Raw genomic sequence first — 25401 nt, 5'->3', positions numbered from 1 at the left:
TTTTTTTTCTCCAAAGCTTCCAGATTTTTTGAACTTTTTTATTTTCGCATTTCAGAAGAGATTTTGAAAGGGGAAACTATTTTAGGTGTATTAAAAAATTTAAGTTGGACTGTGAATTAGACTAAGGTTATGAATTTGGAGAAGATCTCGCTGCTGTAACACCATAGTTTCAGACAAATAATGTTTTCTGTGCTTACATGTATACCTGGTAACTATGACTGTCATGTTTTTTCTACATTACTCGTGGGAGGTATCCTTCGCGCATTTTATGAAAGATAAGTTTGGTCCACCGGTAGGAGTGATAATGTGGGAGCAGTTCTTGGACTTTCAGGCGAGGCCATTTGTGAATAACCGTGTTAGCAAATGGTTTTTAATAATAGCATCGTTTTAGCAAATGGTTCCATTAAGAGTATGCCCATTTCAAAATGTCTTAAATGTGTGTCCAAATCCATTTTGATCTGTGTATTAATATTGCTGCTTTTATTTTTAATGTTAGATTCTCTTGTACTTGTACATGGTAAATCAGTGTGTTTGTCATTACAGTTTAACAGTAAAACGTTATAGCTCTTTAGAGGGCATGTAAAAATATGCCTCTTGAACCTGTGTTTTTTTTTTTATTTTTTTATAGAGATGTGAAACTGGAAGACACATACTTCGATAGAGATGTCGAAAAAGCCTTTATGAAGGCCAGTGAGGAGCTTTTCAACCAAAAAACCAAGTCCTCTTTGCTCGTCTCTAATCAAAATGGAAATATGTACACACCTTCTGTGTATGGCTGTTTAGCCTCTCTTCTAGCACAGTAAGTTATAATTTTATTTTCTTGAAAGCTGTATAAAATGTTTTTAACTATAAACTGTAACCAGCATTGGGGGGAAAAAACGAAAGTTACTAGTTCTGTTTTATGTACTCACTATTTTAATTGCTTCACCAGGGAGTTTGAGTAAATGTTATCTAGTATCCAAGTGAAGAAGATCAAACATAAGGCTTCAGAGTGAAACAAACTTTACATATGTTACATCACATTATATCGGAGTACATTTATTTAGGTTATGCTTGTTCATTTATAATGTAACAGCTTATCTAGCTGTCTGGTTTTAGTTACACACACATTTCAGACATTAAGCTATACATAATTCAACACACTCCATGCTAGCTAAGTAGTCCTCACGTTTTTAAAGGCCTCTTGGCTGTGTAGTCCAAAAGCTGAAAATCATTTGAGGATTGAAGAGAGACTCCACTAAATATGAAGCAAAGCAATAATGAGTGTCTAAGTAGATGAGCATTCTCCTTGTGTGCGCTAAGGCATATGTGGCAGAGCACAGCACACAACCCTTCTGTTTTCAGTGTATCTCACCTTTTGAAGGACAAATAGTCGGAGGTTAAATGGGGGTGCAAAGGCATTGCTTTAGCCGAAAATACAGCAGGCAAGACGATCTGCCTAAAAGGAGCAGAAGTGTACAAACTAATTGACTGGTTTTAAAGCTGTTTCTAATTGTGGTCACAACGAGTGTTTTCTAGTAGGTGGAAGGTTGTGGCCTTTTAAGGTAATTGTGGAGGTGCCAACAACTTGGCCAAACATAACATGATTAAACCATAGTCCACTCTTCCAACTCTGAATCCTAGTGTGTTTGATTTAAAAAGTTGAGAAGTAGATTTGATGGCGATGGAAAGTTAATTTGATGTAAGGAATGATCAGAGGAGAAAGTTGCCTACTGAGATATGGCATGTTCTCAAACAGCTACTGTAGGAAGCTGGCTATCTATGTAGTGCACCAAATGTAATGTGACACTATGCAGATAGTACAATCAACCCTTATTTGGTTTGCAGGGGTTAATATAATAATGCCAAATGCTCTCTTTTGTGGTAGTGTGGGCGAGACGTTTGGACTTCTCAAAAGGTAGTGCTAAGCATTTGTTGAACACAGAATCTGCAAATGTGACACACTCAAGAAATTCAAGGCCAATATTTAGAAAAATATAGTTATTTTTATAAAATATTTCAACACCAGTAAAACTTCAAAGAAGGTAAGTACTTTTGCAGTTATCAATTTTTGCAAGTAACAAGTTCACTCCTGCGCTTTTATGCGGGAAAGGACTTCCTTTGGGTAAAGTACTTTTACTGCATAGGTGTCTTTGCAGTCGATTTTGAGGTGTCCTAGGGTGCTAGGGAGACAGGGTCACTAGAACCACCAGCAGTACACTTTTTCTTGCCCTATGTCGTCCCAGTGCAGAGGTGCTGGAAGGGTTGGGTGCCTTGCACACTGCACGGTTGGTGAGGTGGGGGGGTGGCACTCGGAAACAGGCTGCAGTGGGAGGTTCGGGGACAAGTCCTGGAGCTCCCAAGGTTTTGGGGGGGATAGTGGTGAGTGAGAGTTGAGCTCGGTTGGTGGGGGCCAAAAAATTGTTGGTTGCTGCTAGGGATCAGGTCCCTCTGGTATTGGTGCAGGACGGCACCTGTAGATCCTGGTGTCTCCCCACTTGCTGAGGAGACTGGTTGGTGCTCCTGAAGCACAGTGACCTTCTCCTGGGCGGCTGCTGCATCAGTGGATACAGTCGTCAGCAGAGCATTGAACTGGATGTTGCGGTTGGTGCCTGCAGGATGCAGGGAAGTGGCTCCCCCACTTGAAGGGAGATGCCGATGGCTTGGTGAAGTGCTGGAGGCACTCTGTATGACAACTTTCTGTGGGGAGTGGGCATAACCCTGTCCCAGAATTCCTAATTCCACCACAAAACAGATGGTGGAACCCTCCCCTCGTGAAGCACATCAGACAGCCCACCTTAGAGGTGTGTCTAGTCTGGTAGTGCACCACACCTACATCCATAGCTAATTTCCCATCTGTCCTGGTGCCAAATGGGCCTCAGGGCTGGAAGTGAAAACTCCAATATCTGGGGGATGCTGGTGTCGCATATCAAAGGCGGCAGGGACTTTGAAGTCCCTGGCCTTGTTAGGCAGATTATTTAGCTATCCTGCTGGAGGCGGTGATAACACCTTCCTCCGGACCAGGCATTGTTTCTGTCCTTTTAGAGTGCAGGCTCTCAAGTCCAGCGGGTCAAAACATTTCTTTGGTGGCAGGCTGGTTGATACCAGTCAGCCAGCACATGAAGATAGGTTTCAGGGGACACCTCTAAGGTGCCTTCTGGGTGCATTTCCTAATAAATCCAAGATGGTCATAAGTCTGGATTTATTAAGGCAAGGCATTTGATACCAAACACCATAGGTTTTAGTGAAACCGTCATATAGCTGGGTAACTTGAATTGACCAGTGCCCAGTACATACCTTAAGATGGCTTCCCTGTCCACTTGCAATGTCTAAGTAATTGAACTAGACATTGTAGGAGGCTGACCTGGCTTATAGTGGGTACCCTGTGGTTCTTACACTCTGTGCCAGGTCCAGTTATCCCTTATTAGTGTAGAAGAGGTGTTTCTAGCAGCTTAGGCTGATAGAATGTAGCTATGGCAAAGCAGCGTAGGCTGAACTAGGAGACATGCAAAGCTCCTACTATACCACTTATGTCATATAGCACAATATCATAAGAAAACACAATACACAGAGTTACTAAAAATGATGGTACTTTATTTTTATGACAATATGCCACAAGTATCTCGGTGAGTACCCTCAGTAAGAAGGTAAGTAATATACACAAGTTATATGTACACAAACCCAAAACAGGTAAGAGACAGAAAAGTAATGCAAACAGTGTATAATTGCAAAAGGTGAACATAGGTTTAGGGGCAACACAAACCATATTCTCCAAAAGTGGAATGCGAATCACGGATGGACCCCAGACCTATAGGAGCTTGTAGAGGGTCGCTGGGACTGTAAGAAAACAGTCAGGGTGTCCAAGATACCCCTCCCCAAGACCCTGAAAAGTAGAAGTAAAGTACACCTACTACCCCAAAAGAGCACAATAGTCGTGATAGGGGGATTCTTCAAGAACAACAAACACCAGCAGTGCACTGAAAACGGATTCCTGGACCTGAGGACCTGCAAAGCAAGGGGACCAAGTCCAATAGTCACGATAGTGTTGGTGGTGAGGGGGGGGTAGGAGCCCAGGAAACCCTGGATGAAGGTGCAAGGAAGCTGCCTCCGGATGGAAGAAGCTTGGAGTTCTGCAACAACGAAAAGGACTAGGAACTTCTCCTTTGGATGGAAGATGTCACACATCGGGATGAAGGTTGCAGAAGTGTTCCCACGCAGAAATTCCGCAAACAAGCCTTGCTAGCTGCAATGGTCGCAGTAGAGGTTTTTGAGTGCTGCTGGGGACTAGGAAGGACCAGGATGTCGCCTCTTGGAGGAGGAGACGGAGGGGGCGCTCAGCAACTCCGAGAGTCCCCACAGAAGCAGGCAGCACCCACAGAAGTATCCGAACAGGCACTTAGAAGATTTGTGAACCGGAGTCCACACAGAGTTACAAAGGAAGGTCCCACGACGTCGGAGGCCAACTCAGAGGGTTGAGCACTGCAGGACGGAGTGCTGGGGACTCAGGCTAGGCTGTGCACAAAGGAAATCCTGGAAGAGTGCACAGGAGCCGGAGCAGTTGCAAATCAGGCAGTACACAGGTTTGCAGTCAAGCGTGGAGAGGCAAGGACTTACCTCCACCAAACTTGGACTGAAGCATCACTGGACTGTGGGAGTCACCTGGATAGAGTTCCTGTGTTCCAGGGAACACGCTCGTCTGGATGAGAGGGGACCCAGAGGACCGGTGATGCAGTCTTTTTTGGTGCCTGCGTTAGCAGGGGGAAGATTCCGTCGACCCACTGGAGATTTCTTCTTGGCTTCTGGTGCAGGGTGAAGGCAGGTGACCCCCAGAGCATGCACAACCAGGAAACAGTCGAGAAAGCCAGCAGGATGAGGCGCTACAATATTGCTGGTAGTCGTCTTGCTACTTTGTTGCGGTTTTGCAGGCGTCCTGGACCAGTCAGCGGTCAATCCTTGGTAGAAGTCGAAGAGGGAGATGCAGAGGAACTCTGGTGAGCCCTTCATTCGTTATCTGAGGAATTCCCCAGAGGAGAGACCCTAAATAGCCCGAAAAGGATGTTTGGCTACCAAGAAAGGAGGATTGGCTACCAAGAAAGGTAAGAGCCTATCAGAGGGGGTCTCTGACATCACCTGCTGGCACTGGCTACTCAGAGCAGTCCAGTGTGCCCTCAACACCTCTGTTTCCAAGATGGCAGAGGTCTGGGACACACTGAAGGAGCTCTGGGCACCTCCCCTGGGAGGTACTGGTCAGGGGAGTGGTCACTCCCCTTTCCTTTGTCCAGTTTCGCGCCAGAGCAGGGCTGGGGGAAATCCCTGAACCAGTGTAGACTGGCTTATGCAGAGATGGGCACCATCTGTGCGCATCAAAGCATTTCCAGAGGCTGGGGGAGGCTACTCCTCCCCAGCCCTTCACACCTATTTCCAAAGGGAGAGGGTGTAACACCCTCTCTCAGAGCAAATCCTTTGTTCTGCCTTCCTGGGCCAGGGCTGCCTGGACCCCCAGGAGGGCAGAATCCTGTCTGAGGGGTTGGCAGCAGCTGCAGTGGAAACCCCAGAAAGGCAGTATGGCAGTACCCGGGTTCTGTGCTAGAGACCCGGGGGATCATGGAATGGTATTGGGGGGACAATTCCATGATCTTAGACATGTTACATGGCCATGTCCGGAGTTACCATTGTGAGGCTATACATAGGTAGTGACCTATGTATAGTGCACGCGTGTAATGGTGTCCCCGCACTCACAAGGTCCGGGGAATTTGCCCTGAACGATGTGGGGGCACCTTGGCTAGTGCCAGGGTGCCCATACACTAAGTAACTTTGCACCCAACCTTCACTAAGTAAAGGTTAGACATATAGGTGACTTATAAGTTACTTATGTGCAGTGAAAATGGCTGTGAAATAACGTGGACGTTATTTCACTCAGGCTGCAGTGGCAGGCCTGTGTAAGAATTACCTGAGCTCCCTATGGGTGGCAAAAGAAATGCTGCAGCCCATAGGGATCTCCTGGAACCCCAATACCCTGGGTACCTCAGTACCATATACAAGAGAATTATATGGGTGTACCAGGGTGCCAATGAGAATTGGTAAATGTAGTCACTAGCCTGCAGTGACAAATTTAAAGAGCAGAGAGAGCATAAACACTGAGGTTCTGGTTAGCAGAGCCTCAGTGATACAGTTAGGCACCACACAGGGAACACATACAGGGCACAGTGACACAATGACTAAAACAACATACATACAGTGAAAATATGGGGGTAACATGCCAGGCAAGATGGTACTGTCCTACAGACATCACAGGAGCATGTCTGCTCATGCAGTTATGTCCTTAGATCAAATATAATGCACCCTACCTTAGGACTCCAAGGCCTTCTGTAGGGGTGACTTGGGCTTGGCACACACTGAGTGTGCCATGTCATGTTATTACTTGTGGCTTGAACCATGACACTGCAGTGACTGTATCCCTTATGGTGGCGGCATACATGCTGCAGCCCATGGGGACCCCCTCTAGTATCCAGGCGCTGTGTACTGTGGTACTATTTACTAGGGAAAGAGCCCTGGCACTGGGGACCTGTTTAGCAGGAACCCAGTGCACCTTCATTCGAAAAACCTCAGCACCAGTGACAAAAAGTGAGGGTGACCATGTCAAAAGGGGCACTTTCAAACAGCTAACTGGTTTGTTTTCTATAGCTGCAACCCATTTCTCCCACTTAGGGGAGCTCTCTGTGTCTCTGAATAACATACAGAGCTGATAGCTTACCTACTTCACATGTCCTTTCAGGGGTATGGAAATTATGTAGACCTATGTAAAGGATATATTGTTTGGGGTCAAGGCTGAGATTTTTATGTTTATTTTGTCTGTTGGACAAATGGGTCTAGCCCCTGCAGCACAAACCCTTTGGGTGACAGTTGACAGTATCACTGTTTGGTTGTGGGAAAGAAAGTTGTATGCATCCTTTTGTATAAGATGTTCAAAATTGTATAAAGTCTTTAAAAGTTGGGCAAATACGCTAAGAACATATAGTGAGCTGTAAACTTAACTTGCATGTTTGCAAACCTAATAATTTGTGACAAGTTGCTGCGTTCTAAGGATGCTCCTTGATTACATGCAAACGAATGGAAGCAAGACTGGTTTTGAAATTATTTGAGTACCTTTTCTTTTGATAATATACAATTTTAAAAAACAGATGGTGGTTCCAGGCAGTTTTTAAGGACCCATTCAAAGCATTTATCTAAGGCCTTAATTGATAATAGGTGTCTCATGCATGCTGGGTCTAGTACCTTAAATTGGTCCGTATTTACGCTTGCAAGAGTTTGCAGGAGGTTATAGAAGGAGGTATGGAAACCATCATTCTGGTAAATGTTTGTCAATCCCAATTTATCATGAGCAAAGATACGTGTTTAGGTGCATGTTAAAATCTGCAGAACAAAGGGAATTACACTTTCTCCAGCAGGAAACATTTCCTGTATTGTAAAACTCCTTTCTCTACAATATAATTGTTATATTTAGCAGCAGGGAGGAGGGTGCTTGGGGGTGGGGATACTACTCAGTAAAAGGTGTAAGCCGGCCCTTGTCAGGAGTAGGTTTTCAACCTTTTCCAGAGGGGTAAGGGGCTGTAAATGAGTTGGTGAATACCCATGAACTTGCAGGTTTGTAGCTGTGCACAAAGTAACACGGCGCTCCAGCCCTAGAATTACCACTTCCCATGCCTCTATGTAAGTTTACTCTCACCAAAATCTACATGCTAAATCCTTGCCACTGGTAAGCCAGTCCTATCCATAAACAAGTTTTCGAATGGGCCACGTAACATTTCAACTCTGACGAGACCTTGCTGAGTTCACCTAGCTGTAAAATGTAAATCCATTGTTGACCTAGCACTATGGATAGGATCGCAGTTCTGGCAAACATGGTAAGTGACTTGCCCCCGAATTACAAAATGTTATCTAGTGGAGCAGTCTCATTGATTCTCAGCAACCCAGGCACTAGGTGCAAATACAAAAAAGCTTAAATTACAATAACATTTTCTGAAATCTACCTACTGTTATAAAAAAATCAGGCCTAAACGGAGTCCATTTATATACAGATCCCATGACTAGTCAAGATGTGACATACACACACTGATATGGTTAGAGTCTGGTAGAACTGTGGCGTAAAAAGAGCCTTGCTAAAGTTATAACCCTGACGTATGACCCCTGACATGAATAGAGAGGATCTTATCAGACCTGTGATAAAAGGAGAACTCTGCAATAATTTTTCACCTCACTGCATGGGAGAGGTGGATTTTTATTAATCACAGCTAGACTTCTGAAGTTTCCATTTGACAAGTATTTTATAAAATTCCACTCTCTTGCCGTTACCATTTTCATTCTTTGGTTAAGGACTCTTCTTCTTTCCGAGAATTGTTGTTCTTTATTTAGTATCTATGCAGACATATTTTGTGCAGGGGAAGTCATTGTTTTTCTCTGCACATAAGCAGGGAATGTATGCGTCAGTAGACCTCCGTTAAATAGTACAGAGCTCCCGATGCATCCAACACGGCTGCTCTGTGGTGGATGGGCCACCAACATTGATTGCCAGTGGTGTCACTACCACTGATATATTGTCAGTCCCGCCTCCCCCCCCTTCCTACTTTTCTTAAATATAGTTCAAGCGTTTATAGAAAATAAATGTTGCCCCTCTCTCACTTATTTTTTAATCTTATGATGTGTATCTTTTTTGCAGGCATTCTCCTCAGCAGCTGGCAGGACAAAGAATTGGTGTGTTTTCTTATGGGTCTGGCTTTGCTGCTACATTGTATTCGCTTACTGTTACACAGGATGCTGCACCTGGTGAGTTTTTATTATTATTATTATTATTATTTTTTTTTGGGGACTAAATTTAGATTTGCATATGGCTTGGCCAAAGTGCTTCACAGATAGTGACTTGTTCCCTCTGTGCAAAACATTATTGAATCTTTCATAAGTCTCAGGTAATCTTCCGAAGTTGTTGAAACCATAGTCAGGGACTTGATCTGCGAAAGAACAATTTACTTCTCATCAAATGCCATTATGGTAATGACACAAGATTCAATGGATGTGCCTCAGGTGCTGTTGCTAGGGATCAATGTTAGTAGTGTTATACTGTTCCTTCTTCATTTTTCTAGGATCTGCCACCACTGCAGTGGTCTCAAGAAAAACCATATGCAGTAGGAGGAGTCTTAATTTTGTTAATCCTAGTTCTCGATTAATTCTTTTCTCCCCTAGATTATCTGTACACCCTTTCATGTCCCACAGCTGCTTTTTGTTGTGAAACCTACATGACCACAGTGCTGTATTGTGTGTTTATTTACAACATGATGTACAACCACTCCCTTCTCTGTCACCCTCCACATTTTAACCCTACATTCCCTCATTTTATCACACTGAGCTAAAAGCTGTTTTACCTCCGAGTTTGCTCCATAATCCAAGTGTTGTTACTCGACAGAGTGCTGCCTCTTGGACAGGGAGCAACATTCATGCCCCATGATTTATTGTGTGTCTGCTTCATGGCAACATCTTCTTCCCTTTTTCAACGAGTACATGCATAGAGCAGGTGTCATTTTCTACTGTGCAAGGAGAAGTGGGTGCAGATTCGGAACAGGTCTATGTTGATGCAGTTATGGTGCATGTGTTGGTGAATGCCAGCCATTGAGGTGTGAGTTAATTCCCCAAGTGCCTCGTGACTGTGTCTTTGTATATTGTTGCATTTGTGCAGTTGTTGTGATGTTTGTTTTAGAGTACTAAAGAGTTTGTGTAATACCACTGTGTGAATTCCATGTTCAAATTTCAATCTTCCTCGATTTTACTTAAAATGTCCCTGGGCCGAATATTGATAAATTTCTCTGTTATGGTGTGGGTGGCTTCTTGCTCCGGTATGAATACCTTTCATTCCCAGATGTGCACGTGTTCTGTCACATTGCCTTTATTCCCCATCGTAGGGTGGTTGTCTTTTACACTGAAGCGTAACTCTTCCATCCTAGCTGTAGCTGTGTTTTAGGATCGTTGCACTGTTCACTTATCTCTATATTCCCTTATAGTGCTATACCAGTCCTTCTTCTCCATCTTTGATCTCTTGTTTCCTTCAGAGGATTATTGTTTTCTAGCTCACATTTGAGTATCCCCTCCCAGTAATATTGACTTATGCACCCACTGCTAAACTTTAATGAGAAGATGGCTGCAAGTTCAACTCAATAGTCCATCCTTCCAAAGTCATCAAATTGAACATGGTAATAGTAACACTTTACAGCACTTTTAAACCACAGAAGTACTGAATAAAACTTCTATCGAAAAAGTCAGTATTTGTGCATCTTCCGTTTTTGTTCTTCTGTGAGTTTGTCCTACTGCTGGACCCAATGAGGTGGTTGGGATGTTAAATGCTTCTCTCTATTGCCTGCAGTATACTCCAAACACGTTGTGGACAGTGTAGGTCAAAGAAAATATTAATATGGACTATCTTCTGGACAATAGGTTTAAAGAAGATGCCCTCCTAATGTTAATTTGTCTAGATGCTCCTGGTCTCTGGATGCAAATCATTCTATTACAGCTGGTTGCATGTTATCGAGATGAGCTCAGAGTGACATTAGGAAGGGGCATTTCACTACAGTGTGAATTTGGACAGATGCATTGATTTCTTAAAAGCAGGGTTGAGCTAAATATTTGTCACCAGCTTCTGTAAACGTGGGCAGTATATTAAACCGATTTGACTTGAGTGCCTGTTATATTGCTGGTTTTCCTTGCAGTGCTTCTTCTACTTCAGTCCCCCATTTTGCTTTAAAGAGGTTACATCAATGTCAAATTCTGGCATTAATCCATGCATGCATGGGATTTTTTTCCCAGACATAATTTAAACCAAAAACCTCATCTGACCTATAGGATGACCACATTAAATTGGTTTTGCTTCCTTTTTATAAAAAAAAAAATCCAAGTTAAAAACCTCTACAAATTATGATAATTTGTAATGCTTTTTGGATTTTAAACAGGGAGCATCTCACTCACTCTTACTTGGTAGGAGTGATATGGAGTTCTTTGTATATCTTTTGACTATCCCCCTTTGCAACTCGACCACCCACACAATAACGTTCATAGTCAATGAGGGAATTCATTTAACCAAGCGTAGACACCTACAGAGAATGCAATAACCTCACAAGTGAGGACCTTCAGATTTGAAGTTGACATCTTTAAGGTTAAACTTTTAAATGCCTACTTTGCTACCAACTACACGCTTGAGTTAAATTACGGAGTGGAAAATTAGGAATGACATGAGGTGAAAAAGGCTTTTTCATTTGACTCCTACACTCTTCGATGACCTTTTTTGTCAGTTTAAGAAATCCTCACAAAGAACAGAGCTGACTGCTAAGGCTTAGGATTTGAGACCACGAACAGTGAAATCTTAACATGCCTACCAAGTTTTTAATGTAATCTGCTTGTCTCTAAACATCTAATATTTGATTACTCCTTGTGCCTAAATGTGTAATTCATGAGCTCTATGTCATGCGAGGAGACCTCTGATCTTGCAATCCAAGTGTTATTGCACACAATTCTCACGAGTGCCTTAGATTTGTAGGTTGACCATCAGTTTAGTAAAACATCTGTAGATGTTATTGAAAACCTGTAAGCTTTTGGGTTCAAGCCTGTTGATTTAAGTCCCATCCCACACAAAAGGGGATAGTCTGCCTTATTTCCACATCCTCAGTAGTGAAGTCTAAAGTCTAGACTCACTCCCCATACCTTAGAACTGTTAGTAAATGACAGTGGTTAAATACTAGCTTGGTATTGCCAATCCAGAATAGATATCTTCATTTGGAGGTTGACTGCTGGGTCCGCAGTGGCCACCTACTACAACTCAACCTTTCCCCCCCCCCCCCCCCCCCCCCCCCCCCCAACCCTTCCCCAAAACCTCACAAAGGACCGGTTGTCCTGTTAAAAGCACTCTGCCATTGTGGTGTTAAGGTTTTGGCTCTTGGCCATGAAGGCATTTCCCAGTGTGACAGAAGTGCTTGAGCAAACCTGAATGCTGAGCTAGCCGCTAGGTTGTTGTGGCCCACTTAGAAACACATGATTTTTTCAGCAACAAATTGAAGTCACTTGGTGGTTTCTGAAAAACAAAATGTAGCAGCAAAGCCAGACCCTAATGTGCAGGGTTTTTCTCCCCCTGCACATGGGAGCCATTGTTTGATTTCTCTGCACACAGGCAAGGCAAATATGTATCAGAAGACCTCCCTTAAATAGTACGGATCTCCTGATGCATAAAACTCTGCTGCTCTCTGGCAGATGGGACACCAGCATTGAATGAGTGCCAGTGATGTCACTACCAATGATCAATTAGCAGCCCTTCTCTAAAGCAGATGGCAGTTTAGCAGAACAGATGCAATTTATGACGGAGTTCCAGCTCCAACAATTTCAAAATGAGACCCATAGTTGTTCCCTGGCAAATCAATTGATTGGCTGTCCTAAAAGCAATGCTCAAAAATATCATCTGACCTCTAAATTCTGCAGCTTAAGTAAACAGACTGCTGATAAAGCAACTAACATGGTTTCAGACCTACATGGCCAACAAGAAAGTTAGTTTGCAATTTGGAACGAAGCTGCTGATTGACCCACTTATCCCCTGATATAAAAAGTTACCACAGTATTAAGTGGTACTATAAGGCAGTTGAGATTCAAAAGCATGATTGTTATCAATCAAGTCAATTAGGCTGCAAGTGAAGGCATTCTTTAGAACTCTCTGAGAAATCACAGGAGCATTATAATATTCCTTTGTAGTTGCTAACAAACACTACAAATACTTGTATTTCCTTTGAGAGGACAGACTCAAGAACTTTCAGATGTAGGCCCTCATCACGACTTTGCCGCTGTTTTCCAAAGACGGCTGAAGCCTCTGGCGCCGAAATACCGCCAGTTCTGGTGGCCTGAAGACCACCCTAATACGACTGATCTCTGAATTCAGCGAAAAATCAGGTTGTGTTGGCGGAGCAGAGGCGATACTGCCATGCCAGAAAGAGACCGCACAATGTATTACCACCTGTAATTTGGTGTGGCAGGGTCCAGATGGCGAGGCGCTACCAGCAGTAGAGGTGTCAGGACCTGTTCCGTCCTGGACGACCTCCTCGATGGAAGAGGTAAGTGGATCGTCTGACGGGGGGGGGCTGGGTGTGTGGGTTCTGTGTGTCATGAATGCCGGCGGAGGGGGGAGTGTTTGTGGGTGCATGTCTGCATGTGAGAGTGATTGTGGACGGGGGGTAAGTGTTTGTGTAAGTGGATGGGGAAGAGCGGGTGAGTGCATGTATGCGGTGCATGTGTATGCAAGTGGACGGGGAGGGGGTGAGTGTGTATGAGCAATTGAGTGCATGAGTGCGATTGAGCGGATGGAAGGGATGAGTGCATGTATCGGTGTGTATGTAAGTAGACGGGGGTGAGTGAACGGGGAGAGCGGGTGAGTGTGCGGTGCAGGGGGAGTTTTTTTTTTTATGTATGTATGCGCTGGGGCGAGCGGGGGTGATGTATTTGTGCAGGGGGGAGACAGTGTGAATGTATGGGCTGGGGGAAGGGTGTGAATGTATGCAATGCAGGGGGAAGGAGTATGTGAATGTATGCAGTGCAGGGGAGGGGGTTGTGAATGTATGTATGCGCTGGGGGAGGGTGGTGTGAATGTATGTATGCGCTGGGGGAGGGGGGAATTGAATGTATGTGTGCGCTGCAGAGGGGTGTGAATATGTATGTGGTGCAGGGGGAAGGGGTGTGAATGTATATGCGCTGGGGAGGAGGGTGTGTATGCAGTGCAGGGGTGAGGGGCTTGTGAATGTATGTATGTGTGCGGTGCAGGGGTGAGGGGGTTGTGAATGTATGTATGCAGGGGGAGGGAGCTGTGAATGTGTCTATGCAGTGCAGGGGGAGGGGGCGTGAATTTATGTATGCAGGGTACAGGGTGTGAATTTATGTAGGCGGTGCAAGGGGAGGGGATATGTATGTATGTGCAGCAGGGGGAGTGAATGTATGTATGCGCTGGGGGAGGGGGAGTGAATGTATGTATGCGCTGGGGGAGGGGGTGTGAATGTATATGCGGGGAAGGGGGTGTGAATGTATATGCGGGGAAGGGGGTGTGAATGTATATGCAGTGCAGGGGGAAATGGGGTGTGAATGTATATGCAGTGCAAGGGGAAATGGGGTGTGAATGTATGTGCAGTGCAAGGGGAAATGGGGTGTGAATGTATGTGCAAGGGGAAATGGGGTGTGAAGGTATATGCAGTGCAGGGGGAAATGGGGTGTGAAGGTATATGCAGTGCAGGGGGAAGGGGGTGTGAAGATATGTGCAGAGGGAAGGGGGGTGTGAAGATATGTGCAGAGGGAAGGGGGGTGTGTGTGTGTGTATGCGGTGCAGAGGGAGGGGTGTGTGTATGCGGTGCAGAGGGAGGGGTGTGTGTATGCGGTGCAGAGGGAGGGGTGTGTGTATGCGGTGCAGAGGGAGGGGTGTGTGTATGCGGTGCAGAGGGAGGGGTGTGTGTATGCGGTGCAGAGGGAGGGGTGTGTGTATGTGGTGCAGGGGGAGGGGTGTTTGTATGCGGTGCAGGGGGTGTGAATGTATGTGGTGCAGGGAGAGTGAATTTATGTATGCGGTGCAGGAAGAGTGTATTTATGTATGCGCTGGGGAGGAGGTGTGAATGTATATGCAGTGGAGGGGGTGTGAATGTATATGCGGTGCAGGGGGAGGGGTTGTGAATGTATATGCGGGGCAGGGGGTGTGAATGTATATGCGGTGCAGGTGGGAGGGGTGTGAATGTATATGCGGTGCAGGTGGGAGGGGTGTGAATGTATGTATGCGGTGCCGGGGGAAGGGGGAGAGGAGTGTGTATGTATGCGGTGCAGGGGGAGGGCAGTGCTTAATTTGTCCTTGTTGATTCCGGTGCTGAGCACCCGCACTTATTTTGGAGGGCTGGAACTTAATTTCTGCCTTAAGCATTTACTGCGCGCAAATGACATATGAAACGACATAGGAAGAGAAAAATGAAAAAAGCTCCACAAAGGGAGAAAGAAGAAAACCGCACGAGTGAGCTAAAGGGGCAGGGAGTGGTCGTGAATGGATTAAAGAGGCCTGAGATGGCTTTAGGATTAAGCTGCCTCAGTATTCTCTGCTCGCACATTTAATTGCAGCAGCCGCTAGTTTCAGAGGGGAGCTTTCAGCACTGGCACATTTTTATTTACAAATGAAGCACTGGGTGAGGGGCCCGGAATGTATGTATACGCATGATGTAGGAGTGAATGCGTGCATGGATGCAGTGTTTGTCAGTGTGTATCACGTTTGTGTGTGTGTGTAGAAGTGTGTGAGTGCATGTGTGCAGGTATGTGGACGTGTGTGAGTGTATCCTTGCAACAGGAATGCTTATTCCTGTCAAGGTGCAAGACCACCAGCTTTTTCTGGTGGTGCAACTGCATGAAAAATGCTGGATGTCTCCTGCGTCATGATACCACTAGCGGTATCACGCCATCCGCTGTGCTGGAGATGCTCTCCTCCAACCCTGCAGAACGCGGTAATGTGGCGGGTGGATGGAGGCTTGGCGGTTTGGCTTCGACCAAACTCCTAATTTGGCAGTATTCGCCGGCTCGTCAGTGGTGCACCGCCGCAGCTGCCCTGGTGGCCTTTGGATGGCCAGGGTCGTGATGAGGGCCGTAGATCCAAGTTAATCTAAGGAACTCCCCTTCCTGAGCAAAGTTATGGTCCATGATTCAGGACGATAACTTTGCTCAGGATTTAAACGACATGCTACATGACCAACTGCAGATCCTTATGACCACTCTCCATTGCCTATGACCTAGTACACAGCACTAACTGTAAGTCCAGATGTATGTGGATACTATCCTATTCTACATCCAGCCTTGTTAACAATCCAAGGTTTCGAAAACCTATCACAAGTTCTTTGATCACAAACACTACTGCGTGGGCAAAAAAAAAAAGAAAAAAGTTCACTCCAAACAAGTTTCCAGCACTACAAAGTGGTTATGATGTGACATATTACATTCTTGGAGTACGGAAGAACAGGACTGTGACCCCATTTCGAGAGTGTTATAGTATATTATTTGTCTGGTTTGGCATATAAATGGTTTTTAAAAAACTTTATTTGTGAAAGGCAGAAAATTAAGTTGTAAACTCTACCTAGTAAAACGAATGTATGATGGAACAACGCATGCGTATATCACGCATGCTTTTACAACGCGTTCTCTACAACAACCGTGTCTTTACCACGCATGCATTTACAATGAAATTCGTTGTAAAAGCATGTTTGGTAAAGTAACGTGTGGTTAATTCTCTCCGCCCCGCACCAGACACCATACTGAGCCCTAACCCCCGCCCTACCCTGTCCTAAAACCTACCCTACTCTGCCCTCTCCTAAAACATACCCGCCCTGTCCTAAATCTACCCTGACCTCCCACCCTAAAACCTATCCTGCCCTGTCCAAATAACTACCCGACCCCATGCCCTATCCTAAAACCTACAAAACTCTCCCACCCTAAACCCTACCCTGTCCTGAAATCTATCCTGCCCATTCCTGAAAACTACCCCAACCCCCACCCTAAAACCTGCCCAGTCTTAAAAACCACCTCACCGTGTCCTAAAAACTACCCCACCCCTGCCCTAAACCCTAAAACCTGCCCTACCCTGTCCTAAATAAAATCGCGACCCCACCCTAAAAGCTATCCTGCCATGTCCTAAAACTTACCCGCTGTGTCCTAAAAACTAACCTGCTCCCTCGCCCTATACCATAAAACCTACCCTGTCCTAAAAACAACCTCTCCTTGTTCTGAAAAGTGCCTCAGCCATGAAATCCAAAAACTTATCCCGCCTGTCCTAAAAACTACCCCGACCCCCTCATGTTAAACCCTAAAATTTACCCTGTCCTAAAACTACCCCTCCCCTGCCCCTAACCGAAAAAGCTACTCTGCCCTGTCCTAAAAACTACCCCAACCCCCGCCCTGAAACCTAAAACCTACCCTGACCTAAAAACTTCCCCACCATATAACCTACTCTCTCCTAAAAACTACCTCTCCCTGTCCTGAAAACTACCCCGACACCATGCCTTGAAACCTAAAACCTATCCCACCCTGTCCTAAAAACTACCTGACCCCTGCCAGAACCCTAAAAGCTACCCTGCCCTGTCCTAAAACCTATCCCACCCTGTCCTAAAAACTACCGGACCCCTGCCAGAACCCTAAAAGCTGCCCTGTCCTAAAAACCTACCATCCCTGTCCTACAAACTCTCTAACTCCCCACCCCGCCTTAAGCCCTAAAAGCTACCCTATCCTAAAAACTACACTGACCCTCTGATCCTGTCCTAAAAACTACCCCAAACCCGGCCCCATTTACCTGTTGCTACTCCTCCCTGCTTTTTGTTTTTTTTTCTCCTCTCTGTCTCTCCTTCCCCCCCCCGGTCGTGATGTTTCCCAGTAAAACCTAAACCGAAAAATAAAATAAAATAACTCAGTCATGCCTTGATTTAAAAAAAAAAAAAAAACATTCTTAAAAACTTGCCTTGCACATTGTACAAAGAAACACATCTTTTTAAATTTGAACTAAGAAAAAGGAGAAGCTGTGTTTATGTTTGCACTACAGACCTGTCCATGCTCAATTTGTGGAACCTTTCTTTTGTAGGCTCGTCTTTGCATAAGCTGACTGCTAGCTTGTCTGACCTTAAAGCACGACTTGACTCACGAAGATGTGTTCCACCAGAGATCTTTGCTGAAAATATGAAGCTCAGACAAGAAACCCATCATTTAGGTAAAATAAACAAGTTCAGTCAAAGGTTTCAATTGGTGTGTAAATGTGCAATAGTATGTTGTTCACACAGCATAATTTTCTCCAAGATGCTTATGATGCCTCCCGCAGCAGGAAATGAGTAACCTGCAGCTTTCTATGTAGACATAGATTTATTGGAAAGGGGGCTTGAGCGGTGCAAGTTGATACACGTTTAGTAGCCAACATGGCTTTACAGAGTCTATATTGTTTTAACCCTGTTAGTCCAACCCCATAGAAGAGAACAAAACGGTGTTGTACAATTTGTAATGAGCCTGCTGCTGGCAGGAACATCTGGGGGTGAGGGCAACAATGTTGGGCAGAGAAGCACATGTATGAAGTATCCACAGAAGCAAAATAGTACTATTACAGGATGTCCTGGGCTTGGTTTCCTCTAAAAGATCGTACTACTTAACTAATGTGCCTATACTGTGTTTTTCAGTGTTAATGTAGAAACATGAACTGTTGTGAAGTAAATGACATTATGGCTGTTTAGCAGAAGTTGAAGAATATGTCCAGATATACTGTATGTTCTCAGCGATGATTGTAGGGCACAGAAAAGTAAATGCACGTCTTGCATGAAAATAAGCAAACAGTACCTTATCAAATTTTGTTTCCTAATGTAGCCAATTACAGGCCACAGAGCTCTGTGGATGACCTTTTTGCAGGGACTTGGTACCTTGTGCGAGTGGATGAAAAGCACAGAAGGCAGTATGCTCGGCACACTGTATTGGACGATCAACCACTGGAAGCTGGGACCGGATTAGACGTTATCCATTCAAATGTGATTAATGAGGTAATTGATTAGAGTTCAGTTTCTTTTTCTTTTAGGTTTTTGTTCAGAAATATAGTCAAGTGCGTTATTCAAAATATAAAAATAATAGATGTGCTTGTCAATGGCGATATTGAGAAAATACAAAGAAATAAGACTGTTCAGCAGAACTTCATATTATAAAATGCCTTGTTGAGAGGACTGTGGATAGTCCTGTGCATGCATACCGTCAAGACTGTTGCAGTGAGATTCGGAGATTAAGTATTTTTGTGAATTTGTTGCACAGGACCTGAGATGAACGCCTTATTATCAATGGCCCTCTAGGCCGAATTAGCTGCCCTATGCTGCCAATATGCATGCTTTGACACTCAAGTATTTGTCACCAGCAGGTTTTCTGGATTTATACTGAGACAATTCAGCCGCTCATCTGCGCTGTCAAGAGGTACATCTTTAATGCCAGTTAGAAGAGGGACTGACCTATGCCAGTTCCAAAAAGGTTTCGACCTGATGACCACCTACTTCATGCTATTTAGATGACTGGGCTTTTGATGTGTAAATTGAAGCCTGAACTATTATCCTAAGGAGAGCAGGCAGTGAATGGACTACTGGAATGTACACAATATAAGCCCATGATCTATTTGGGCTGGTAAAGCCTCTGTGCAGTCTGTTCAAGCATGTAGACTTGCAGATCTTCACCATTGACACATCAGAAATTATACCGAGTGATTTAAGGCACTTTGTGCACAATAGCATTTCAGGCGTTTAGTTGCTGTTATGTATGAAGTCTTGAAGGCAGTTTTAAAAGCATATACTGCAGAAATTGATAATAACTCAACTGGGAACTAGCTCCATTAGTGGTTTCAGAATATGGTGAGGAGGCACTTGTGGTTACGCTTGAAAATTAAGATTAAGCTTTTTGTATCTAAGGTTTTTGGATCTAAGGTTGTGTGGTGACACCCATCTGGTAATCATTTGAGATGAATGGTTAGGGGATAACCCATTTATGGATTAACATAAGGGCGCGTAGTTTGTCTAATGATAACTAATCAGTATGATCTCTGCATTGAGAGGTTAGGGAGTGTGTACGGAGACTGTAGAGTCCTAGTAGCAGGGCTTGGGGGAGATATACCAATCTAGTTTACTAAGTTTGAGTGCTGTGTTTCCTAGTGTGGAAGAAAATATAGAGACTGATTTTGTGAATGGTAAGTGTTAGAAATTGGGTTTTTGGTTGCCAGTCAGGTTACCCCCTGTCCAAGCAAAAGCCCTCACTCTAATCCGGGTAAGTCACACACAATCCAAGATTATCCTGTGCCCACCCTCTGGTAGCTTGGCACGAGCAGTCAGGCTTAATTTAGAAGGCAATGTGTAAAGTATTTGTGCAATAAATCATACAATACCACCATATAGCACCACAAAAATACACCACACAGTGTTTAGAAAAATATATAATATTTATCAGGATAATTGTAGGTCAAAACGAATAAAGTTGCAATGTGAATTTGTAGAGATATCACTGAAAAGTGATATAAAGTGTCTTAAGTCTTTAAAAAGCAAACAAAGTCTCTTTCAAGCACAAAGTACCTGGTTTGGAGTAGAAAATCTCCTCAGAGGGCCACAGAAGAAGAGATACGTGGAAAAAGGGTGTGTGTGTGTGTGTGTGTGTGTGTGTCGATATCTCCCCAGCACACACGGACTTGCGTCGTTATTTTTCACGCGGGGAAGTCGTGCGTCGCTTTCCGGCGCGCGGACAGTCTCTTTCTGTGGATCGCAGGGATTACCAGATGTCCCGGGTCTGTGCGTGGATTCTCCTGCTTGTTTACCGGCTGCGCTTCGTTCTGCGGGACTGTGCGTCGAAGTTTAGCTCTCACGGCAGGCGTCGCGTCGATTTCTCCACTGGAGGTTGGGCGGCGTTGTCCTTGCGAGGCAGTGCGCCGAAGTTCCGGTCGTCCCGAAGGCGTCGCATCGATCAGCGTCGGTGTGCGGCGTTTTTCTCGTCGCGGAACAAGCTGTGCGTCGAAAATTTCGGCGCACGAAGCGTCCAAGTGAAAAAGAGAAGTCTTTTTGGTCCTGAGACTTCAGGGAACAGGAGGCAAGCTCTATCCAAGCCCTTGGAGAGCACTTTTACAGACAGACAAGAGTTCAGCAAGGCAGCAGACCTTTGTAAAAAGCAGTCAGGTGAGTCCTTTAGGCAGCCAGGCAGTTCTTCTGGGCAGGATGCAGGTTCTGGTTCAGGTTTCTTCTCCAGCAAGTGTCTGATGAGGTAGGGCAGAGGCCCTGTTTTATACCCAAATGTGCCTTTGAAGTGGGGGAGACTTCAAAGAGTGGCTAAGAAGTGCACCAGGTCCCCTTTCAGTTCAATCCTGTCTGCCAGGGTCCCAGTAGGGGGTGTGGCAGTCCTTTGTGTGAGAGCAGGCCCTCCACCCTCCCAGCCCAGGAAGACCCATTCAAAATGCAGATGTATGCAAGTGAGGCTGAGTACCCTGTGTTTAGGGTGTGTTGAAGTGAATGCACAAGGAGCTGTCAACTAAGCCCAGCCAGACGTGGATTGTAAGGCACAGAAAGATTTAAGTGGAAAGAAATGCTCACTTTCTAAAAGTGGCATTTCTAGAATAGTAATATTAAATCCAACTTGACCAGTCAGCAGGATTTTATATTACCATTCTGGCCATACTAAATATGACCTTCCTACTCCTTTCAGATCAGCAGCTACCACTTCAATACTGTATGATGGCAGCCCCAATGTTAGCCTATGAAGGGAGCAGGTCTCACAGTAGTGCAAAAACGAATTTAGGAGTTTTACACTACCAGGACATGTAAACTACACAGGTACATGTCCTGCCTTTCACCCACACAGCACCCTGCTCTAGGGGTTACCTAGGGCACACATTAGAGGTGACGTATGTGGAGAAAGAGGAGGTTTAGGCTTGGCAAGTACTTTTAAATGCCAAGTCGAGGTGACAGTGAAACTGCACACACAGGCCTTGCAGTGGGAGGCCTGAGACAAGGAAAAGGGGCTACTTAAGTGGTTGGCACAACCAGTGCTGCAGGCCCACTAGTAGCATTTAATCTACAGGCCATAGGCACATAGAGTGCACATTACTAGGGACTTATAAGTAAATTAAATAGTACAGTCAGGTATGATTCAAGGTTACCATGTTTTAAGGGAGAGAGCATATGCACTTTAGCACTGGTTAGCAGTGGTAAAGTGTGCAGAGTCTAAAAGCCAGAAAAAACAGTGTCCAAAAAGTGGAGGGAGGCAGGCAAAAAGTTAGGGGTGACCACCCTAAGGCTGTCGGGTCTAACAGTAAGTACTTGCAATATAGTAGATGTAGTAGTGGTATTTGTAAAGGATTCTAGTAGTATGCTTACTTGAAAAGTACCGCAAAATGTTTAGCTGATAGTGATAAAATGATTATGTTGAAGGGAATAGCATAGGAATAGGTTGATGTGCATATGCTGAATTGGAGGGAAAAGTAGATGATTCCAGTCTTTTTGTGTAGTGCATAATAGAACAGGCTATCCAATGAGATATAGCTGTGAGGCATCCAAGTATTGTAGTTTGAAGAGTAGTGTTGAAGATGGGAAATGTGAAGATGATTGGTCTGTCATTGATACAGTGATGATGGGAAAACTCAAAAGACTAGAACTTATTTAGTGCAACTTACATTCTGAATAGAGTCTCTTGGCACTGTAAAAAAAAAAAAAATACAGAAAGGTGTAGAATCAAGCGAAATCACTTAGACTTGATATTATCCATGTTTTTGAGATTTCCTATATTTAAAAAGGGAAGGTTCTTTGTATATGTCAATCTGAAAATTGGTTCACAGTTATGACTAACTCCCCTGTTCCCCTAGCGCCCCCCCCTACCCCAGGGTTGTGTCTGAGTGGTAGTCCAAGCTGCTCAGACTAATCCTGACACTGCTTCATGCTAATCCTGACACTGCTTCATGCTAGGTATAGCATGAAAGCAGTGCCAGGATTGCTGGGGAGCCTGTGCTGGTGTTCCAGTGAATGCTGGGGCACCAGTAGAGGATCGAGGCAGCTGGTGGCGGCAAGAGGGAAGCGAGTATTTTTTTTTAATTATTATTTTATTGCCCCTCCCCTTGTGATTGGCAGCTGTAACTGCTGCAGTTACAATCCCTGGAGATGGAAGCACACCTATGCTTTGATACTTAAATCAGAGTTTTGAATTGAAAGTATTTCCTACTGAGGAGCCAGCAGTAAAGGAATTAAAGGAGGGGTTTCATGCTGTCATAGAAATTGGGGTTCATGCTCCGGAAGACCACATTAAGTGCACATTTAGTATAAATTATTAAATATCTTCCACTTCCATGTCAGAAAAAGTCTGTCATGCTGAGTGAAATCTGTACTTGAAATACCAGCAGCAGTTTGGCAGTTGACTCCCCAGTGATCTACTGTATCTTCACCCAACTTCTAATGAACCACTAGCGTGATAACATTTTGTATTCAAGACAAAAATGAGGCGCTCTTTTGTTCTAATAGGAGCCCCCACAGTGGAACTCTGACTTCAGATACATTGGTAGATTTTAGATAACGGGCCGTTGTAAATGAATTAAAAAAGATAATCACACAAATTTACCAAAACGTGGGGCCTAGTTCAGTTATCCCTGAATATAGACAATAAAGGTCTAATGTGCCCGAACAGGTTTGGTGTCCTTGAAATTTTGTCCAGGGAAAGATACCACTGGGGGATGGACCGGACTGATCCGGACTAGAGATGCAAAACTCCAACAGATTAAGGTGCCGTTAATGTAGATTGCGTGCAGACACGGGATATGAATCGAGAAAGGTGAGGGGAGAGTTTTCCCTTCTCCTTTTTTTTGGTGGGTATACAATACTTCAGGTGCATCAGTTAAACAAAAATCCAATAAAAACCATTGAAAACTTTAAAAAAAAAAAAAAAAGTATTCTCCAATGATGTAGGAGACCGTTTAGTCTGTAATTTCCAGGTAATGGCTGGCAACCAATTTACACCCACCTTATCGTCCTTATAGAGAACCGAAGAAATGTGCCTTTTCACACCCATACAGCCAGAGAGAAGTCCACATGATTTTTTTCATATGCTAATTGTAGAAACGTAATCTTGGAAAAATGCATTTCTGTAACCTATCGCAGGTCCGTTTTTGCCCACCTTTAAATGCATCAAAAATATAGCAAGGACACACGCTAGTTAATTATCTCTTCCGCTATTGCACTACTGTCAAATATTTAGCCACCTTTTGAGTTAATCAAATGGATTTTAATTACAAATATTAACTTTGTGTTTTCGTTTTTCTCCCAAGCACATTCCAAGCCCAGCTAAGAAAGTTCCAAGGCTTCCTGCACCTGCAGGACAGGAATCTGTTACCATTATAACAAACGGAGAACATTAACACACCTCTCAGGTGTAACGGATTAACAAAAAGAACAAAGACTGAAAATAGCACTGCTTGTTGTACATAAAAATTACTAAGAAATTAGTAATTTGTCAAGCTTGTCTGTAACTACAACTTGTTCTGAGTCCAGGTTTAGGACCCACTACATTTTGTAGAAATTAACACTACAAAACATTTCAATTTGTGTTTTTACTCATTCCGCGGTCAGATCACCACAGTGCTGTAAACTCAGATCAGTTTTGGGCTGCCATTTCTTTTGTAAATAGTTATTTCTTGAAATGGATTTTCACTGTTCCGATAAAAATGTTTGCTATTCTACATCAGCATGTTTCGTCTTGTTTTACAAGATGGATTTTGGGATGTTGTAATAAATCCTCGGTCACCCTTCAGTGAAATCTTTTATAGCACATAGTATTGAACTGTTTTGAATGCAGCATGTGTCTTCAGTAATCCTACGTTTTTAATTGGAACTTGGATTTTAAGAGGGTAAAACATTGTAGAATCTCAGAAATTAACATGGCAAGCACTTACTTTTTCAAGAATACACTGGTGCTGTGTTCTGGCCGAAAGCCTTGCTAACTTATAAACCTGTAGAAAATTGAAACTAATTTAAAATGAGCTTTTTAAAAAATGTTACAGTTAAATGCTTCGTGTATCCAAATATGAATGTATTGAGAAACCGGTTGCATTCTTTTGTGTAATTTAACAGTGTTGTATATGTAAAGATTATCTAGAATAATTTACTGTGAATGTTTTTGTACAGTCAGTTTGCTACAAATATAATTGCAAAGAAATGGTAATATGCAGAACGTGAATGATTCAAGTTGCTTATGTTCATGCCAGATACTGCCTACGTTGTAGTGCACAAATGAGTCTGACAAAAGTAACTTGATGAGAAACGTGCCCCCTCTTAAAGAGGTGACCTGCTAAAATAAAGCTCTCACAGACGCTTAAACATACATTTGTTTGGTTTTGTTTATTTGTCTGAAACAGAAGCTCAGTCAGCAAATAAATTGATGTGGTGTACGAGTGGCTATGTATAGACCTTCCACAGGTGAAAAAAGTAGTGCCCACAAACTGATTAAAATATGACTATGACCAGGTAGGATCTTTCCACCATTTTGCCAGTAGACCATTGTATCCTTTTTAACTGTCCTCAACCTTTTCAAGAGCACTTGACCTGTAGTGGTGAGAACTGCAAATATGTCTTCCACTCTAGTTCTGTATCTCCGGTTACGAAACCTCAAATCTCCTGCCTCTGCAAAGTCAAAATTGCATGAGGCAGTAGTTTCTAGTAGATGCATTGTTGGATTGTGACTAAAGTCTTTGATTCAGTTATAATTATTTCTCTTTTCCCTATCAAATTGGTCATATCGTAAACAAAATCTTACCTGGAGTACCTAAAAGCACAATTTACTTCATTATGTTTTTTATGGATCCTTGTTCTGAAAATGTCTAGT

General features: G+C 43.9%; 1 protein-coding gene across 2 annotated transcripts in view; it reads left to right on the top strand.

The window, feature by feature from the left end:
* The window catches only part of HMGCS1 (3-hydroxy-3-methylglutaryl-CoA synthase 1), a 72774-nt gene extending 47874 nt beyond the window's left edge, over positions 1 to 24900 (top strand). For both annotated transcript variants that reach the window (XM_069221503.1, XM_069221507.1), the window contains exons 6-10: positions 629 to 799; positions 8696 to 8802; positions 17633 to 17758; positions 18400 to 18569; positions 23849 to 24900. In XM_069221503.1, coding sequence (XP_069077604.1) covers positions 629 to 799; positions 8696 to 8802; positions 17633 to 17758; positions 18400 to 18569; positions 23849 to 23938 — 664 coding nt within the window. In that variant the 3' untranslated portion in view covers positions 23939 to 24900. The remainder of the gene's footprint in view (positions 1 to 628; positions 800 to 8695; positions 8803 to 17632; positions 17759 to 18399; positions 18570 to 23848) is intronic.
* The last annotated feature ends 501 nt before the right edge of the window (positions 24901 to 25401 follow it).

Source organism: Pleurodeles waltl, chromosome 1_1 (assembly GCF_031143425.1).
Source record: "Pleurodeles waltl isolate 20211129_DDA chromosome 1_1, aPleWal1.hap1.20221129, whole genome shotgun sequence".
Lineage (NCBI taxonomy): Eukaryota > Metazoa > Chordata > Amphibia > Caudata > Salamandridae > Pleurodeles > Pleurodeles waltl.
This window is presented reverse-complemented; position numbering and strand designations above follow the sequence as displayed.